Source organism: Enoplosus armatus, chromosome 9 (assembly GCF_043641665.1).
Source record: "Enoplosus armatus isolate fEnoArm2 chromosome 9, fEnoArm2.hap1, whole genome shotgun sequence".
Classification (NCBI taxonomy): domain Eukaryota; kingdom Metazoa; phylum Chordata; class Actinopteri; order Centrarchiformes; family Enoplosidae; genus Enoplosus; species Enoplosus armatus.
This window is the reverse complement of record NC_092188.1, coordinates 18,423,735-18,442,694: the sequence shown is the minus strand read 5'-3', so window position 1 is coordinate 18,442,694 and position 18,960 is coordinate 18,423,735. Positions and strand designations below refer to the sequence as shown.

Below are 18,960 nucleotides of genomic sequence, written 5' to 3'. Positions count from 1 at the left end.
TGAATAGAAATTGAAATAAAATACTATGGTTCAGCCAAGTGAGAAAGCTTCAAAAATAACTTATTTTAAGAAGACCTATACACCTTGCATTACACAATCTAAGTAAGACCCATGCACACTGTTTTGAATGTTTTATTTGTATGTTCAAGGTTTGTGACATATGGCAAAGCTCTATGATGAATGATAAATGGGAAAAATCAAGTGGGCTAAAGTGAACAAAACCTCCAGACTTGAAGTCTGCCATTTTATATAGTTCTAGACAACTGAAAATGCCTCATAAAATGACAAAAATATATATCTTACATCGAAAACAGCTGTGTAACATACATCTTCTGCAGAAACCACGGGTCTCCAAAAATACCCCCCAAAAAACAACGTTTTTCCAGAGAGAAAAACTGAATTCTCTCTTGACAAGCATGTTCCCATGCATTATCAATGGTTTAGTTCGGCCCCATGGTGATAAAACATTTTCTACACATGAGAGACAATGTTGGCTGTCAGTTACTTAAAAGAAATGTTAAAATTGGAGCTATGGTTGTTGGAAACACAGACAATATAAATAATGAACAACGGCTGGAAAAAAAGAGAGAGCCAATTACAGAGAGAGCTGGGAACGTAACTGATCCCTGTCAATGTGAGGCAGAAATGGACAGAGATCGATCGACGGGGTTTCAGTGTATGTAAATATTTACAGCCTGACTCGTCAATACAGTGAGAGGAAGAGGGAGTGAATGTTAAGGACAAAGAGAAAGACAGGCAGACAGACAGACAGACAGACAGACACATGGAGAGACTCAGAGAAAAAAGCAAGAAACAAGGACTGATTTGGCAGAAGACACGAAAGTAATTCAACATGCACACACTGAGATACACACACACACACACATGCACAGCCCACTGTGATAATGGTGACATTTGCAGGGTGCCAGTGCTTGTGTGCGGCTGGCTGATGGCCCACAGCGATGGCCTTTAGAAGACTGACAGACCAAAATTACCATTAAGAGCCGGCAGTATCAACCCTCCATTATACATACTCCGCACACTTGCACACACACGCACACACACATACGGTTCATTGCCATCTATTACTGCTCTATGTGAGTTCAATAGCTTAATAACCTCTGTGTTGGAAAGATTCTCACTCTCTTTCTCCTCTGCTCACCTATCTAACCCCCACTCATCTGCTCCTGCCTCCATCTTCTGCTCCCAGCAGCCAGGCGCGCTCCACCTCCCCCTCTTATCAATCCTCCCATCTCTCATTCTCACTTATCTATTTCCTTTCCCATCCCATCTATTCTTCTTTCTTTCATTCTCTCTAGTAGTCCCTCTTTACCTTGTTTGTTCTCTACAGCTTTTCCGCTGTTCTTATCTGTCCACTACTAGTATCTCTTTATCCATCTCTCTGTCTTTATCTTCTTCTCTCCCTGTCGTCCAGGTTGTCCACTTACATGGAGTTAGTAATTCAGTAAAGTTTTCTGGGATTAAAACTCCAAATACACATCAAATCAGGCAACAATGGTACACCAATGGATAGTTAATCAAGTCATATCTGGGTGTCATTGCTGACAACATGCATTCTTTTTATTGCGGCCTAAATTTTGACATATCATCATATCCTGTCATCATATCCTGTTTTGATCATATAAAAATATATCCAAGATGGGACCAGTTTTGAGTTTTAAAGATGTCTTGGTTTATTGATGACTTTTTTGGCTCTTCATGGCTAAGCTGCAGATTTGCTATTGAGTTGCTCTCCCCTTGCCCGTTCCAGGTGCATTATCTTCCTTTAAATCACTTCTTAAAAGTCATTTGATCAATTAGCCTATGGAAAATTTGTATATCTTTTAATGCTTGACATCTTTTTTTGTATTATACGCTGTACATCTTAGGTTTTACTGGTTTCAGCCTTGTTGATTTCATTTCTATTTCATTGTCTTTGTTGTTTTGTGGAAAAAACTTTAAAATAGTGGTTTTGAGAAGTGCTACAGAAATAAATCATAATTGACAGCTTTCTTTTGATTAAGAAACTTTTAACGTAAGTCATATTTATGCTTGTGTGAGAGCAGCCTTTGCTAGATTGAAGCTGGTAAGTCAAGTTTTGGCCTTTACATTATATTTGCATAACCGTAACCCCGTCGCAGCACAGAGCTTCACTGGCTAACAGATGTAGAAGCTTTCGGTTACAATACTGACCTTGACAGCGGGGGATAGACAGGCAGGGCAGTAACCAGACAGACAGACAAATAGACTGGCTGATACTCTACAGGCTGCAGTATTTACTAGTCTGTAAAGTCAGTGTGGGAGGCTGTGCACGGCCTTGGTGCTTGTGTGCTTGTCTAAGAGAGTGTGTGAAACAGCTACTGCTTGTATGTGAGACTTTGTGTGTGTATGTTATGTGTGCGTGCATGTGTGTGTTATCAGGGTAGTGCAGACTCTGCTGTCCAGCGATGTGTGAGATGAGACAGAACGAATGATTTACCACCATGAAACACTAAGCAGACTATTAAACACACACACACCCATGCACACACACACACACACACACACAGACACACAGACACACAGCCACATACAGCCATCCTTTCCAGAAACAGACACTCACTTTCACTCTTATCTGTTGCACCACACACATACATGTACACGCACATGCTCATATTTAGCAGAAGTGTTATCAGAGGTCACTATTGGTCCATATCTTGGCCAGGGGCAAGCACTTGGGCCTGTACGATGACAGGCATATCTGCAGATGGAAAACTAACCAGCCAGTGGGCCACCACTCCACCTCACACAGTGCACACTCAAACGCAGCACACAGCTAATACTGAGTTAGAACCCAACGATGGATCTGTGAGAAGAAACTCTCTTTTTAGCTCGTGTCCTCCAGTCGACAGGTCAGGAACAGGATCAACTGCAGACTGTGGAGCTGGAGTCATTGTCCAGCCAAAGAATAATGGTACAACTGATATTATGATACTTACAGAGCTATATGTTCATCAGTTTATTCCCCATTTTGCCTTTGCTGTAATTTCTTCTTCATTCTGGAGTAGTTTCTATCAAAAGCTAATTATTGCCTTTGCACTAATTATTTAAACGGAGCGTGAGTTCTGCAGCACATCTGCAGATTCCTCAGAGTGTGTTTGTTCAGTATTAATGTTAGAGGCAATGTGGGCCTTTTCATTTTGCATGATGCAAACCTAACATGTTATTAACTATGAATCAGAGAACCGCACTGGGAACACAAGCAAGAACAGCCTGAACGATATTCATTAAAACTGGCACATGATTCAAACAAAAACAAGGCCAGCGCGGCCACAAAAAGACTACTATGCTGCTAAAATCTCAAGTCATTTTGCCTGCATGTGGGTGTATGTGAAAAATAAGAAAATAGAGAGAGCAAGGGAGGGTATGTTGGGTAAATGCTTGTACTTTTTTTATCAACAAGAGTTTTTTTATCAGAAAACCAAAGAATAGTTCAAATTCAAGCACATGATCCACAGAAATGTGGATTTTCATCAATTTCCAGACAGTGACTGTCAAACTATCATACTTTCATAACCTTTAGTTAAGTTAATTTAAGTTAAATTTAACCCAGCCATGTAGCTGCACATTATCACTGTCTTATGACCTCACTATCCTTTGACTTGGATAAGAAACCGGCAGCAAGGCAGGCCGGGGTCGGAGTCGTTGAACTAAAACTTCTGCCTCAGAGAAGGGCATGAGTGGTTTTTCATGAAGCTAAGAGGTTTTCATTTGAGATTAGACGTCACTTTTTTTTTTTTACCACACCATAAAATAATATTAATGATGATGTCTTATAATGTTTTTCCTCAGTGTTTGCCATGACTTTGGCACATTCAAAATAAGGCTGAGAATGTATTTGAGCTCCAAAAATTGACACTTTAGAGTCAACTGCAATTTTATTTCATTTTTATTATATATGAGGAACAGGTCTTGTGAAAAACAAAGAAACCTTAACATTATCTTAGGTATAATTTCTTTATTGGAAAAGTTTTCCATACAGTTTCATCATGCTTTCTTCAGTGTCACACATACTATTTGGAAAAGATGATGTCATCAGGGTCTTCTTGGCTTGGCCATGGAGACTACAGATTTGGGGGTGTGCAGTATTAAAGATGTGGGCAAGGAGGGAAAAGATGCTATCATATCAAGTGTCAGCCAACCTCAGATACCTTGGTACAAACACTGATGGGAGAAAAATAAACAAATACACGTAATGAGAATGTATCTGTACAGGATATGTAGGTTGGAGGCTATTTGGCTGGCTTCTAATATTGGCATTATCAGCAAGGCGGCTGTTACAATCCCAACATTAACAGACTGAATTAGCCCATTCATTAGGCTGATATAACAAAAGAAGGCGAGCAGGGCCATAGATCCATCATTATAAGCCACCATGGCCTAAAGTGGTGTCCCACTTCCCCTTGTAGGCTCAAGGAAGTGTAGGTGTCACTTGAAAATGAAATAATTTCTCTTCTCACATCAACCACCCAGATGTAAAAATATGATAATCAGATTTGCTTTCTTACCAGTTAATCATAATAGTGATTGAGAAATATCCTTAAGAGCCAATTTTGTTATTAATGTTTTTGGGTGATGACTTAACTCCTAAAAGTGAACAAATCAGTGGCAGGAGCTTTTTAAATGGGATGTAAGAGACACATTAAATCCCCTATTCCCCAAAAGTTTCTGATGACAAACTCCTGGCAACCCAAGGGTTTTGTTTATTTTGGGTATGATGCCAAAAATACGAGCTAGACACTGCTGCACAGATCAAGTCAGAATATTATTCAAATAAATTTCTCAATCTCAAGTGACTTGTTTTACTCAAGCTTAAAACGTACACTTTCTAGACAAATTTACAACAGCTCTTTATTTAGTTTTTTTTTTTTTTTTGCAAAAAAAAACAAGTTCAGATCACACAGACTGCTCCTCCAGGCAACAGCTCACCTTTAATGTGTGTTCCGCATCCAAATTTGTTATTGCAACTATATGCAATTATCAGAAACATTAGTTATTACTGATCAAGGGATTTCTACTGATCAGTCATTATTTTCTTCATCATCGCCCCAATACACAGACCAGCTCTACAGGTTCACATATAAATAAACACACGCTAAATTGAAAAGATAACACGATTGCTAAAAATAAACAACAGATGAGGAAATGGGTTGTTAGATTTAAAAAAAATAGCAGACTGTTAAAAATCTATTTAAGTCTCCAGAGAAACTCCCTGCTTGCTGATATTTGTTTTGTTCCATTCGCTCTGTTTTTATTGTCTAACTACCCTGGGCCAAACCATCACAAGCGTCGAGCTGGGGGTGGTGGTGGTGGGGGGGGGGTTGGTGAAGCAGCCAAGTTGAGGCAACACTCTGCTGCTGCTGCTGCTTTCCCAGATTTACATTCAGGAGCCATTTTCTGATTCCGCTACCCAGAATTCAGTCCGAGCAGGTCTGTCTCTCTCTCTGTCTCACTCTCTCCATCACTCCCCTCATTATCACTGTCCACTCCACAAGAGAGTAAAGGGAGAGAAGCAGTGGGTGGGGGTGGTGGAGGGTTAAGAGGGAGGGATGTGGAGAGAAGGAAAAGGTGAGAGACAGACGGGAGGGGGGGGGGGGGGGGGGGGGGGGTACAGAGAGATGTAGCTATCTGCTGCTGAAATATTCATGTTGGTGCCAGCAGCTTTTCCATTCCCCGCTCAGCAGGGGGCTGCTGTTTGATACATCCATCGCTTTCTCTCTCTCTCTTTGCTCACCCCCTCTCCCCTCCCTCCCTCCCTCCCTCTGTCTCTCTTAACTAGTAAGGTTAGTAGATAGTAAATGCTCGTGGAGAGATGGAGGGCCGATCCCTCCCTCAACCTGGACAAAGCAGTACTGCCTCTCGGCTTTCTCATGTTCCATAATATTACCAAAAATCTAACAAATCTTTTAGAAGTCAAAGCTTCCCTTATATACTACTTAGAGAAAAAAATCCCCAAATTACCAACATTTAGACCATAGCCTGTATGTGCAGGATTTAGAAAGTCTTACCAGCTGCTATGGGTGGACAATATGATAATATATATATGAAGAGATTATATATACATTTATCTCCCGTCAGTGAATATGACCGTTTATACCGTGGTTTCTGAGTGAAAGCTGTCAGTTCAATGTTATTTGATAAAATCAATCAATAAATAAATAAACAAAGCTGAAAAAGAAATCCTGCAATTTCAGGTCACATTTCAAAAACATAAGGTACATTACAAATATTAGAAGGTTATTAGAAGGTTATCATATAATTTAAACAATATATATATAATATTGTATATATATAACAATATATAACAATATATATATATATATATATATAGAGTCAATGGACATTAAACCAATATAACTGCCTATCGATGATAAAATGACAATGGCATCCATTTGAAACAATATCAGCTCACTCTGGTAGTCGACAAGGTGAAGAGCAGCCACGGCTTCTCCTCAACTATTCCCTAATTAGGTGCATGTATTTATTATTTTGTACTGCACTCCAACCTCAAATAGCTCCCGGCAAGTTTAACATCACAGGTTTTATTTCAGCCCAACAAATATGGGCAGCAACACTATATAGTCCCTTCTGACCTTTGAGCAACAAGCTGATGTTAACAAGGCTGATGGTGAAAATTCAGCTAAAGTTGAGGACAAAGGAAGATAAGTATAAGAAGACAAAATGCAGGTGAGAGAGCAACACAGAAAGAAATGTAAAGATGTCAAGACTGACATAAGACTGAAATGAGAATAGTTGGTGTCCCCCAGCCCACATGTTTCAAGAAATATTTGGCTCTGATGGATGTTGTTGTCACTAGACAAATGTACTTTTTGGAATAATGTTTACTTACTCGCACTACAAGTTTAAGTGGAAATGATTAGTGTCACATGATACAAACACTGTTCCTGAGGCTTCTCCACACAGCCAAGAAAACAATCCAAGGGAAACACTGCTGAAGATGAAAAAACAGCAGCAGAAGTCTCAGAGGGCGAGGTTGTGCCTTTCGGTGAACAACCGCATCATTTTATTTAGATCTGATGTCAGAGCTGGTGGTTAAACAGGGAGGGGCTGCCTGTATGGTGACACCGATGCATGATGTGAGTATATGTGTGTGTGTGTGTGTGTGTGTGTGTGTGTGTGTGTGTGTGTGTGTGGTTGCATTTAACCAGCACATGTGTTGGGGGATGTGGCAGATGTTGCAGAGGCAAGGATTAGAGTGTGTGTCTTTAAGCGTGTGCATTAAAAATATCTTCACCACAGCAGGAAGCCACAGTGGCCAATTACAGTGCAGCATCTGGGCTTGCACACATTTATTAGTGTGTGTGTGTGTGTGTGTGTGTGTGTGTAGAGGGGATGGGAGGTTCAGGCCGAGTTCAGGTTATTTACATCTTAGCATGTACAGTTTCAGTAAATAGTGCAGTGTGTGTGTGTGTGTATATGTGTGTGTGTGTGTGTGTGTGTGTGTGTGAGACACAGGGGTGAGGCTTTGTGTCACAGCAGCAGAATCTAAACACACACCATGAAGAAGAAGAAGACAGAACAGGGCAGAGAGAATTAGAGGGAAAGACAGAGGAGTAAATAGAGTGTAGCGATGAAGACAATGGCGAGGATGTAAAGAAACATTTGGAGGATGGGAGGGTAGGGGAGGGAAACAAAATAAAAGCTCTGTCATTTCCAGCAGAGATGTGATACCTCGCTCAGTTTCTCTCCACACTCTCAGAAAAGAAGGTATAAAGTGAAAGTCTATTGCATAATTCCCTCTGGAGTCTGGGAAAAACCAATCATATTCATTTTATTTTCTGTTTTTCAATAAAATCACTCCGAGATGATGATTATTAGACTTGATAACTGTAGGCCTGGGTTCACTTTAATTCAATTTAAATGAACTGAATCAACGCAAAGGAAGTGAAATACTACAGCATCACGTTGCACTAAATTGATCTTACTCTTAAGTCCTGATAGTGTATCGTGTTTGTTTGCTGTTGTTTCCTAATTTCCTACTTGGATCATACAAAGTCAGCTGATAACACAAATTCTATGGTTAACAATAACATGAACAGGCCAAAGTGAAATCTTCATTTATCTTAATTATTATTACTATTGTTATCTTTAGTTAAACATCTCATATAAGGCCAAGGGGATGAGCATGTGTGTGTGTGCAAATCTGCAGAGAAAAACATTACAAATTCAGGGAAATAACCATTAATCACCTGTGTGCTTCTACGCCTTTGTGGTATTTCAGGGAATTAAAGGAGAAACTCAATTTTAATTGAGCTACTGAGACAAGAAAGCATAATAATTACTTTGGAGAATCTAAGAAAGCGGCTACTACAGGAGGCACTAGGTTATTGATGGGTGGAAAAGCCTGCTGTACTGCTACTAATTATGATTAGCACTATGTGAGATCATGCTGGCTACATCCACCAGATATTCAATGATATGATCCATCCCACTAACACCTGGATGTTCATCAGTGATGAGAGGATCTGCGGGTATCAAAAGGTTTTACTCCAATTCACATATCAAATCCTTGGGTCATTTTACAAAACATCTCTATCCATGTCTACATTTCTTTAAACTTGAAAATATGACTTCAGTCAGCCAAAAGATTCCCATTCAAGCAGCCAGTTCTTCATCACTGTTCATTTTAGTGAGTAGTTTAGCACATGCCACAAGTGATTAATGGTAAACTGAACCGTGTTGTTAAGACGGCTACTGTGGAGACAAATAGTGATGAATAACCAGATGAATACCTATGTAAAAAGAAGAGTCACAAAGCTTCACAGTGGGTGAAGCAGGAAGAAAAGGAGAAGAAAGGAGTAGGAGAGGAAGATGGAGATGTATTCAATGAGTAAGAAAGCTCTCAAATAAATTCAGAGCAACTCCAATTGATCACATCATCATCACGGTTTGCCCGAGCCGAGTCCACTCTAATGTGAGCACATCGACAAGTGGCTTCCATTATTCATACGTCCAGTACAGATACTGTGTTGGTAGCACATTTTACGGAGCACACCTTCGTTAAAAAGCTTGCTTAATGTGTGTTAAATAAGATGAGCAAGTGTAGGACTGAAAGCGCACTTTACTGGACACCCATAACAAATGGGAATGTTCCCCATTCATTAGTACGAATACAAATACATCCAGGTATCCATGTCAGACCAAAACACTATATTACATTATACTATATATTTGGGATAGAACTCATAAATATGATAATAAATTAAATAAAATCCATCATAAAAGCCACTGATTATCTACTCCAGAATATATTCCACACAAAAATGTAAAACAAAAGAGGATTTTCAATAAAACCAAAAAACTTTTTTTCGCTTTTCGTTGAGTTTATTGAGGAATTACATCAATAATTAACTTTCCAAACAAGAAGACATACATAAAATAGACTACGATGTACAGAGCCTGACAAAGGGAATTCCTAAACGAGTGAAACCTACAACTTTCTGAAGGTGGTCACGTTCAATCTGTCAAGAATTAATTAAGAATGTGCTCCGACATTAGTAAATGACATTGAGATCGTGTTTCCATTTTTAATTAATAGAATGAAAGTGAAATGACCCCAGTCCTGCTGTGATAATTAGCTGTGACAGCTCGTATAGAAAATCTATTGGTCTTGAAGAAAGACAAATGTCTCTGGGTGCAGGCTGCCAATCCCATATCCAGAAACGGTCATTTGATTGGCAATTTATTTTTTTACTTTTATTGTATTGGCTACATGTAGCCGCTGACTGGCACAAGGAAGTCATGAAAAGCTGGCCTGCTGGTTCAGTAAATGGAGAGAGAGAGTAATGCAGAGTACAGACTGCTGCAGTGGATATATGGCTGTACAGAGCAGAATGTGCTCAGCAGGGCAGAGTCTATCAGGGAGCATAAGATAAAGCATGTAAAATATCCAGTCAGACATGGTCCAGGCTAATGACTGCAGCAGAACACCACAAGGCACTGTAATGTAAAGGTTATTGTTCTATCTGTTTGCATGTGTTGACGAGGAGGGAGAGCTGCTTTTTATTCACTCAAAAAGCTTGTTTCAATGCCATTATGTATTTTTGTAATAAGACAGAATTTATAGTCACCTGGTCGTTTCAGTCCATCCAATCAGAGTTAAAGCCAGCATTGCCTACAGGGGGAACTGCTGCCGGAGCCGTGAAACATGTAAACCCACTGATTAAATATTTGTTATATATTTGTTTGTCTAATTTCTTCTACTCTGTTCTGTTATGAGGAAAAAGACCACCATCAGCACAGACATGCACAGTTATAAATGTCCATGCAATGAAACACTCAGTCATCTGTGTAATGCAGGCAGGCCTGATGCACACCTGCCTCTGTAGGGAAGAAGCATTCAGGTAATCAGTAATCATCACGTTATCATGACTGTCGTGCTGCCCTTCTCCTGATTAACAACAAAAAACAAACTAGTGAAAACAGCAACCTACATGCTTTCAGTGGCGACTGTTAACCAGCCCAGCGCATACTGCATCTTTTGTCCCTATACTTTGCCGTTTCCTCTGAAGTAAAGTTAACTTTTTTTCCATGTGTAACTACTGCCCCCCAGTGGTCAAAGCCACTCCCTGCCTCCATAGCTGCACTGCACCAGGGGCACACTTGACAGAACACAGGGTTTAATTTGGCCAAAAATCTTTCTTCTCTCTTAGTGGTCAGAAATTAATTAACACAGCAACAAGGTCTCAGCAAGATTTCCACCTTAAAGCCCCCCCCCCCAAAAAAATGTTTTGCTCACCTGAAATCTCAGTTTAACACATGAACATATTAGCAGGATTTTGTGACATATTGTGGATTTTGTGCTCATATCAGCTCTGTATATTTACTCTTTATGTGCTGTGTGCATTTCTTTGTGGACTGAGTGTTTTGATACTTTCACAGTATTTATACAGCACCTAGAGCTGTTTTATAATCAAACAAGACATGGGAATCTTACTTTCTACAACATGGTACCTTTAAACCCGTCAGTGCACATTATTATTATTTTTGTTTTTTATTGTTATCATTATCATTTTTCGACATACGCAGAGAATGGACACTTCAGTGAAATAGCAGAGATCTTGTATCCAGTGCTTCAACTTTTGAATTGAACAATATTTGCATATTCATAGATTCTGGATTTTTAATGAGGGACAAGGAATAGATATAATTTTAAGAATCTTTAACAAGGTAATTGAACTTTTCTGTGGAATAACCATATCAGACACAAATTATAATGAGTATTTTCTGAAGTCAAAACCACAAAGGGGATCTTTAAATTGATCTCCATCGGTTTCACTTCATTTCACAGAAGCCGATGAATTTGCAGATAAAACCCTAAAATACTTAATACATCACAATGTATATTTGTTGCCCATATTTTCATGTCAAAGCCACATTATTGTTAATGGTAATGCAGGTATGGGCGGGATATTTTTTGAAAATGTTCCCTGCTGGTGTCTTCAAGGATGCTTCATCACCCACCCTGGTTTATTAGAGCAAGATTAGTATATTCACATTACCCTTTAAACCATAACCATGTCCTTGTTTTTCTTCTGGGATTTTTCTTTCTAATGTTGCCATTCTGTTTCAGCAGCCCCTCCTTCTCTTAGATATTGCAGCATCCTTAAATGCACCACAGAAATGAATTGTTCATTGTGGTAGATTACCTAACTGAAGCAAGACTGAATCTCTGCAAATTGATTTTCACAGTGTTGCTGAATACAACGACATCCTGGAATGTAGAATGTCAACCTAAATAATCAATAATTGTAGTTTAAGGGCTAAAACATGCAAAACTATAAGCAGCTCTACTCTGGTCCCTCACACAGACCCCAACTCTTCCTCTTGTCTATCGGCATCATTTATCATGTATCTGAAGTAGATTACATACAGCGCTCCTCTTCTTGCCTTAAGCCATGAATACCTCTGAAGGGACTGTCCTTTTTATTGTCACCTCTGTGCCAGTTCAAATGTGTAATGTAGCATCATGGCTCCAACAAAGCTTTTATAATTTGACCACACAATAACAGAATGAAAGAAAAGCAGTGGAAGAGCAATAAAACAAGCAGATAACTATCTTTCTTTCTATCTAATTAACCAATCAACCACCTCTACAGTGTAAATTTGTTGACTTTTTAAATACCCAACAGAGAACATTTCTTCTTGATTCATGAGGGGTGTCCTTGTCAGATTCTGGGACAGGAACACAACTTCCTCTGCAACAGCGACAACCCTACTGAAAGCACACAGACTGTCTGCGGCAGTGCACCATGGAGAGAGCCGCTGTGGTGTCGGCCCGCAGGACTCCCTCTGTACCTGAATGCAACATCTCAACCTCCACCTTGGCCTTTGACCAGCGCTTCACCACGACTGCCAAGGGACTGCTTCTCCTGGCTGAGATAGTAAGTGTGAATATGGATTTTAAGATGTTCAGTGTTGAAGATGATCACAACAGAGCTGATGATAAGACGGTACTTTTGGAGCAACTGATACATTACATACATTTGATAATCATTCATCAGTCAGAAAGTGGCAATCAATATTTATGAGAGACCTTAAAAGTATGTTACAGTTATGAAATTCATTTTTCATTTTTTCTATATATTGGATCTGAAATTCATAAGAGTAATAACAGCTTAAATAGATTTTTGTGGCATTCTTTAGACTACAGTTTAGAGTAGAGAGAGTAAAGTAGAGTTTAAGAAAAACTAAGAAACTATTTTTCTATGAAAATAGGAAGTTAACCAAAAACACACCAAGCAAATCAACTCTTCCTCCTTCCTCGCCCTCATTGTGTCTCTTCCTTTTCAAATCAGCTGAGGGAAAAAGTCAGGACAGCCTTTCTGTAAATACAGTCTGGCTGGCTGCCAGTTGGATAATCTGATTGCAACAAGGTATAAGACAGATTGTGGGATCATATGTACTTTATTAGCATAACTTGAAATCATAGATACATTAGATGCTGTTAAAACAATGAAAATTACATCCTGAAAATGAATTTAACTGCAAATTCTGTCTTTGGGGTTAAATTAATTGACTGGTGCAGTGAAACATCTCAGTAACTCTGCAGATCATGATGTTAAATTGGTAACCTATAAGATATTTCATTTTAAAAGAAACCAACTTTGCTTACAGTTGTGTTTCACACCAGAAAACCTTTTTTTCCTGTGATATGAAATTCATGCAGGAATCTTTTGTTGTGGAACAGGAAGGGTGGGTTTGGAGTAGTGTTGGGAGGAAAGAGATGTAGTTACTCAGTGATTCAGTGGAGATGGGGCATGTTGAGTACTTGGAAATTACTCATGGAACAACAAATGAATAGCACAGTAGGCTTTTTAACCACTGACATGAAACACTTATTTTTTGTTATGTTTTTTTTGTTATTTGAATTTCCTATTGGCAAAGTTCATGAAAATGCTACATTTCATGCCCCATAGCTATCTCCTTTTCATGACTTTAAAAGATTTATCTGGTGTGATCAATGAGGGTTTGAAGCTTTGACCTGTATTTATTCTCAATATTTCATAGAGAGAACAACTGTGCCTATTTTCTTCACTCCGTTCAGATAGATAAAATCAATATGCTTTGGTCAGTGGAAAAACACACCAAAAAACATGTGTCATACCTCGCTTGTCTCTTCTCTTGTTTCTAGTTATATTTTGCATCTCTTTACTTTTTATTTCCTTCTTTCACTGAGAAGTAAATCAAGAAGTATCTTACGGTCTTGAATTCCTCTCCTCTCCCCCAGGTGTGTGGTATGTTGGTGTGGATTCTGGTCGGGGGTACAGAGTATTTTCATCTGCCTGCTCTCTGCTGGGTGATGTTTGTTGCCATCTTGTGCTGGATTCTGACCGTTTGTCTGTTTATAATTTACCTCACTGGAGCCCACAACAGGATACCACAGGTCCCCTGGACTATACTGGTAACACGCACACACCTAAACATACACACACCATAGAAGCAGTCTGGTTCACTAAGTTCTGTTTTCTGCTTTGTGTTTTAACAGAATGGTCTGACTGCTTTTCCTTTATATTTGTATCTTTCTTTCGTCTAGTCGCTGTGTTTGAACTGTGTTGCCACGGCTCTGTACCTGGTGACAGCAGTCGTAGATGCTCACTCAATCAACCAGGCCACTAGGGGGCGACACAACTACAACTGCTGGGCAGCATCAGCAGTAAGAACGCTCCTGTCAATATGATCTGTTGAGGGAAATGTTCATCCAAAAATAACGTTTTTGTTGTTATCCACCTATATCAAAACCATCAGTGAAGTTTGTATGTCCACATTACACTCAACAAGACAAGAGCAGCTCTGTGTCAGAAAGACAACTGACATGCAGGCTGCTTCAAAAGAAGTTTTCAAAAGAAAATTGGGAATATTACAACAACCACATGTGCAGTGCAATCTAGGATTTGTGCACAAATACACATAGTGGGTTTCAAAGCTGCTTCTTATATTTTTAGACTCAATAAACTTGAACCTGGAGGTTCACGTCAGCGAGTTAGTATTGCACTTCCATCAAGTAAGGAGACTCACAAGAGACCAGTCAGTTAATAGCAATGGACTACTGTAGTTTCAGGGTTCATTTTGTTATTTCTAAAGTTGGTTTCGAAAACATGACAATTACCAGCCACGTCAGTTGTTTTAGAGTTGGCTGCCAGGTACTGTGAATGCATTTGCTGTGTGTTATGTGGACACACAAATCTCACCAGTGCTTTGACTTGGAGTGAGTGGATAATGAGTAAATTATGCTTTTAAGATATTAAAATTAATCTTTACTCCTTCTCATTGTTTCCATGTCCCTCTCTATTCTTTTTTCCCTCATCTTCCCTCCACCTTTCACACTTTTCAGTTCTTTGCATGTCTCACCACACTGTGCTATGCAGGAAGCAGTTACCTGAGCTACCGTGCCTGGAAAACCGCAGAAGAGGGACAATAGTCTCGTTACTTGCTTTTTGAAGGAAACATTGTCATATTTTTGGCAGGCAGACAGTTTTTGTGGACATTTTGAAAACATCTGACAGAGCAGAATTATACAATGACAAATTTTTAGCATGTTTGCTGTTGTATGTTTGAAGTTGCATGAACTGTAGTGTCAGCTGTCTACAATTTGGCACCCAGTAACTTTTAATTTCACATAAATTGAAGTGCACTTTGTCTCTGGTGTGGGAAAAAGGAGAGACACAGGACATACAAAAAAGAACATTGAGTACATATACTTTGTGTGATAGAATAGAAGACCAGAGTCGGCCTTATTTTCTTCTCTGCCTTAAATGTTTTTCAGATGTCACTTTTATTTTGTTGTTTTATGAAAAACTCCAAATCGAACAGTTGCATTCAAGAGAATTTAATATGGCTCAGATTGAACATTTCATAATAATAAAAATAAGCAGAAATAAAAATAATTTAGACATTTGTACAATCTTTTGTTATCCTTACAGCTATCATTCCTCAAAATACATGTGACTTTGATTAAGTGTGATAAATCACTGCTTTGATTCCTTCAATGCTGCTGATGTGCAAAATGCTTTTAATAAAAGCCCCTTCATCTGATACATGAAAAACTATTAAGGCTATAATGTACATGTTTGGTAGATCCTGTGGGTTTAACTGCACCACACAAGGTCACAAACATTTCAAAAATAATGTTCTGTAATTTTCCAGAGGCAGAAGTGGTATAATATTACCCCGTGTGCACATGGAAACGCACAGGTTGATCATTCACAACTTTACGATTATTTATCACTATTGGATTATCATTATCACTTTTTCAGTGATTCGTCATGCTAATGTCGGTGCTGTTGCCTTCCTCCATGAAGACCACTCCCCAGTGAGCTGCCAGTGAAGTAATCCCACTAGTGGTGGCGCGGCCACTCAGCATTCTGAGCTCTGCGTCCTTGTGGATTGGGTAGAAGTTAAAGGAGTTCTGTAACCAAGCAACAAATGTTAATACATCACCATGAGTATAAGTGCTGATAATTGTAACAAATAGAAAAAGGTAATGGTAATATAAAGACCCGTGTTGGCTGGCCGACGATCAGAGAGCGCCCCATGGAGGTCGCAAATATCAGCTGATAGATGAAGTTGGTGTGGTATTTACCAGAGACCTGAAACATGACAGTGAGAGCACATTTACACAGTTGTTACATGTGGTTAGTCCTTAATAAGTAAATCACTTATGCATTTCATACATAATGATAGATGAATATAGTGTAATACAAAGTACAGTACATTTAAAGGAAAAATGCTACTACTACTATTTCTTGTACTTGTATAATAAAATATTTGTATATAACTAGAAAATATATCCATTAAATTTCTATATGTCAATAAATATTACATTTAGATGGTTTCAATTATTAGTGAAATAAATTACATTGTATTATCTTTTCTGAGGCACCAGGGTCTTATCAGACCTGGAACAACACCAAACTAATATTTCAGTATCAATGAAATGTCTGACCTGAACAATGACTTCTCCTTCAAACAGGTTCAGCTCTTGCGTAGTGCCGTAACTGCGACCAATCTTTGGAGACCAAAGGTAATCGTACCGCAGTTGGAGACTGCGAGGACAGACACAGGAGAGAGGAAACACACTGTTAAACACCAAATATGGTGTATGAAAGAAGACATGAGGGCAGTAAATGAAAGATGGAAAACATAAGGCACAGTTATAATATAGCTGAATTGTTCAAGAACAAGTAGACAATAGAGAAAATGCAAAGAAAGCGGTAGTGATAAACACCATCTGGAGGTTGGTTGAACCCCAGATTTATTAAAACTTTCAATAGACCCTCCTTTTGAGTTAGAAAATACCCTATCCACTAACATCTCAAAATATAACAGCGTTGAATTGGTACAACTCATTTAATCATAGAAATTTAAGGTGCATAAAGAATTGAAAATTTTAAATTTTAAACTTGTTAATGGAACAATCATTTTCAGTTTCAATATCCACCAAATTGCATATTAGGTAATATAAGGAACATAGAATAGTGTATTTATCAAATGTTCCAGCCACCCTTTTTATGAACCAAGAGCTACTAACTGAACAGTTATTACCACCGTTAGTGACTGAACGCACTGGCTACTGGCTCTGTGCAGCTCAAGGGAATTCTGAAATAAAATATAAATCTTGGGTAAGAAAATAGTAAATGACCCATGCCTGCTTCTGAAAACCACCCTCCATTCAGCTAAAACAAAAAAATAAATAACGCTCCCCCTTTTTTGACCCCCTCTCCCCCCTAATAATTTCCATACAGTCACACCTGGACACAAAGAAGCAGAGACTGACCCAGTGATGTAAGAGTTGGATGTCTCCCAGACCCTGACTGCTGTGATCCTTCCCTGACCTTCTGTGGAAAAGGAAGTGCCGCTACCACCTCCAACAGCACGAGAATAGGAGTAGTGCACCAAGGCAGCTGGAGAGGGGAAAAATAATTATTATGTGAAGGACAAGAGTTAGCTACTGCTTCTTGACTCAACTTGACTTATGATCATTTATATCCAAAAATCATATTCGAAGATAAATGTTTGTGTAAGAAGAACTCAACAAGATGGGTTAACTTCTTACGTTTAGCGAGGCAGCTGGCGCAGAGCACGGCAAAGAACAGGAAGGCAAACATTCTGGTGTGTGAAGGCGTCCAGAGACAACACTGGATCAGAAACCAATTCATTAAACATCATCATCATCATCATCATCATATAATTACCAACAGCTTCATACATTTCTTTAGACACCAAACCAATCTGACATTTGTTTTTAGAAGCAGTAACTCAACAATCTCTACATGATCTAAAGTCAGTGTAAATAATAATAAAATTATTAGAATTGAAATAATCAGTGCACGTAGCCACAGTAATATGCTATTAAAGTTGGTCCATTGTAAGTTACGACCCACATAGTTAAAACCTGGAGACACAGATGGTCAAACTCACCTGACCTCCTGAAAGTAGCTTGCGTCCTGAGCTGACACTGTGACACTGGCACTTATATATGTATACCTCCCTCCTCCACCACACACACCCTAACATTCCTACTTGACAGCCTCCAACAGCTAAACAATAGCACACCTGTTTTTATTTAGCTAACAAGCGGCTCTGGGAATTCGAAATTGAACCAGGAAGAGAAAATCATTGTCACTAACTTCAGCAACAAATTTTGCACCACACTCATACTGGATCTACTGCATTTGTGCTTCACTGCCTTCATCCAGTTCGTACTCCATCTTTCATTAATCTGGGTCTCATAATTTACTACCCCATTGGTTGATTGAATGATTCAGTTTCAGTCACTAAAAGAGAATTTCAAAGTTCATTGACCTTGGAAAAGTAGTTGGCAAGGCAATCTCACCTCAAGGTCCATTTAGTAGCTATTCCGGAGCTTTTGATCATATCACATGATCTTCATTAGCAGATAGAGTTTTCCCAATTGTCATGGAAATGTAGATGTTAGAATTTCCATTTTGTATGAGCACTTGAACATGGACTTCTCGTCCATGTTAGCTTGAAAGTGAAGTTTCAAAGTTCATTCCCAACCTTGGAAACAGCATGGACAAGAAGACCTTAAACTGAGTTAACTCTATCTGCAGATAAAGATCATGTGATATGATTGAAAGCTCAAGAATAGCTAATAAATGGACCTCGAGGTGAGACTGTTTTGTAAACAGAATTTCTTTGTTGGTGCCGACTCATGTGCCGGGACTTCCCTGCAAAAATAAAATTTTATAAAAACAAACAAAAAATATTAAGACAACAGAATTACAGATGTCTTTTGTTTATCACAGTTCTGGTTCTGCATTATTATTGGATAAACAAACCCGTGAATAGCTGGATCTGGATCCAAACCCAAAGGTGTGTCAGAAAAGGCAAATCTGTTTTTTTTCTCCACAAAATGGTCTCCAATATATTCAAAGCCAT

General features: G+C 38.9%; 2 protein-coding genes across 2 annotated transcripts; one reads left to right on the top strand and one right to left on the bottom strand.

Annotated features, from left to right (window-relative positions):
* Window positions 1-12,310: 12,310 nt before the first annotated feature.
* Window positions 12,311-15,036, top strand: cmtm8b (CKLF-like MARVEL transmembrane domain containing 8b). The gene is made up of 4 exons (XM_070912577.1): window positions 12,311-12,443; window positions 13,790-13,963; window positions 14,096-14,215; window positions 14,894-15,036. The coding sequence occupies exons 1-4, from the start codon at window positions 12,312-12,314 to the stop codon at window positions 14,978-14,980; spliced, it is 513 nt and encodes a 170-aa protein (XP_070768678.1). The 5' UTR covers window position 12,311; the 3' UTR covers window positions 14,981-15,036.
* A 178-nt stretch (window positions 15,037-15,214) lies between these two features.
* LOC139290629 (zymogen granule membrane protein 16-like) lies at window positions 15,215-17,994 on the bottom strand. The gene is made up of 6 exons (XM_070912463.1): window positions 17,980-17,994; window positions 17,615-17,696; window positions 17,336-17,462; window positions 16,505-16,604; window positions 16,059-16,148; window positions 15,215-15,967 (listed from the first exon to the last, which is right to left on the bottom strand). Exons 2-6 carry the CDS (start codon window positions 17,664-17,666, stop codon window positions 15,812-15,814), a joined length of 525 nt encoding a protein of 174 aa, XP_070768564.1. The 5' UTR covers window positions 17,667-17,696; window positions 17,980-17,994; the 3' UTR covers window positions 15,215-15,811.
* Window positions 17,995-18,960: the final 966 nt, after the last annotated feature.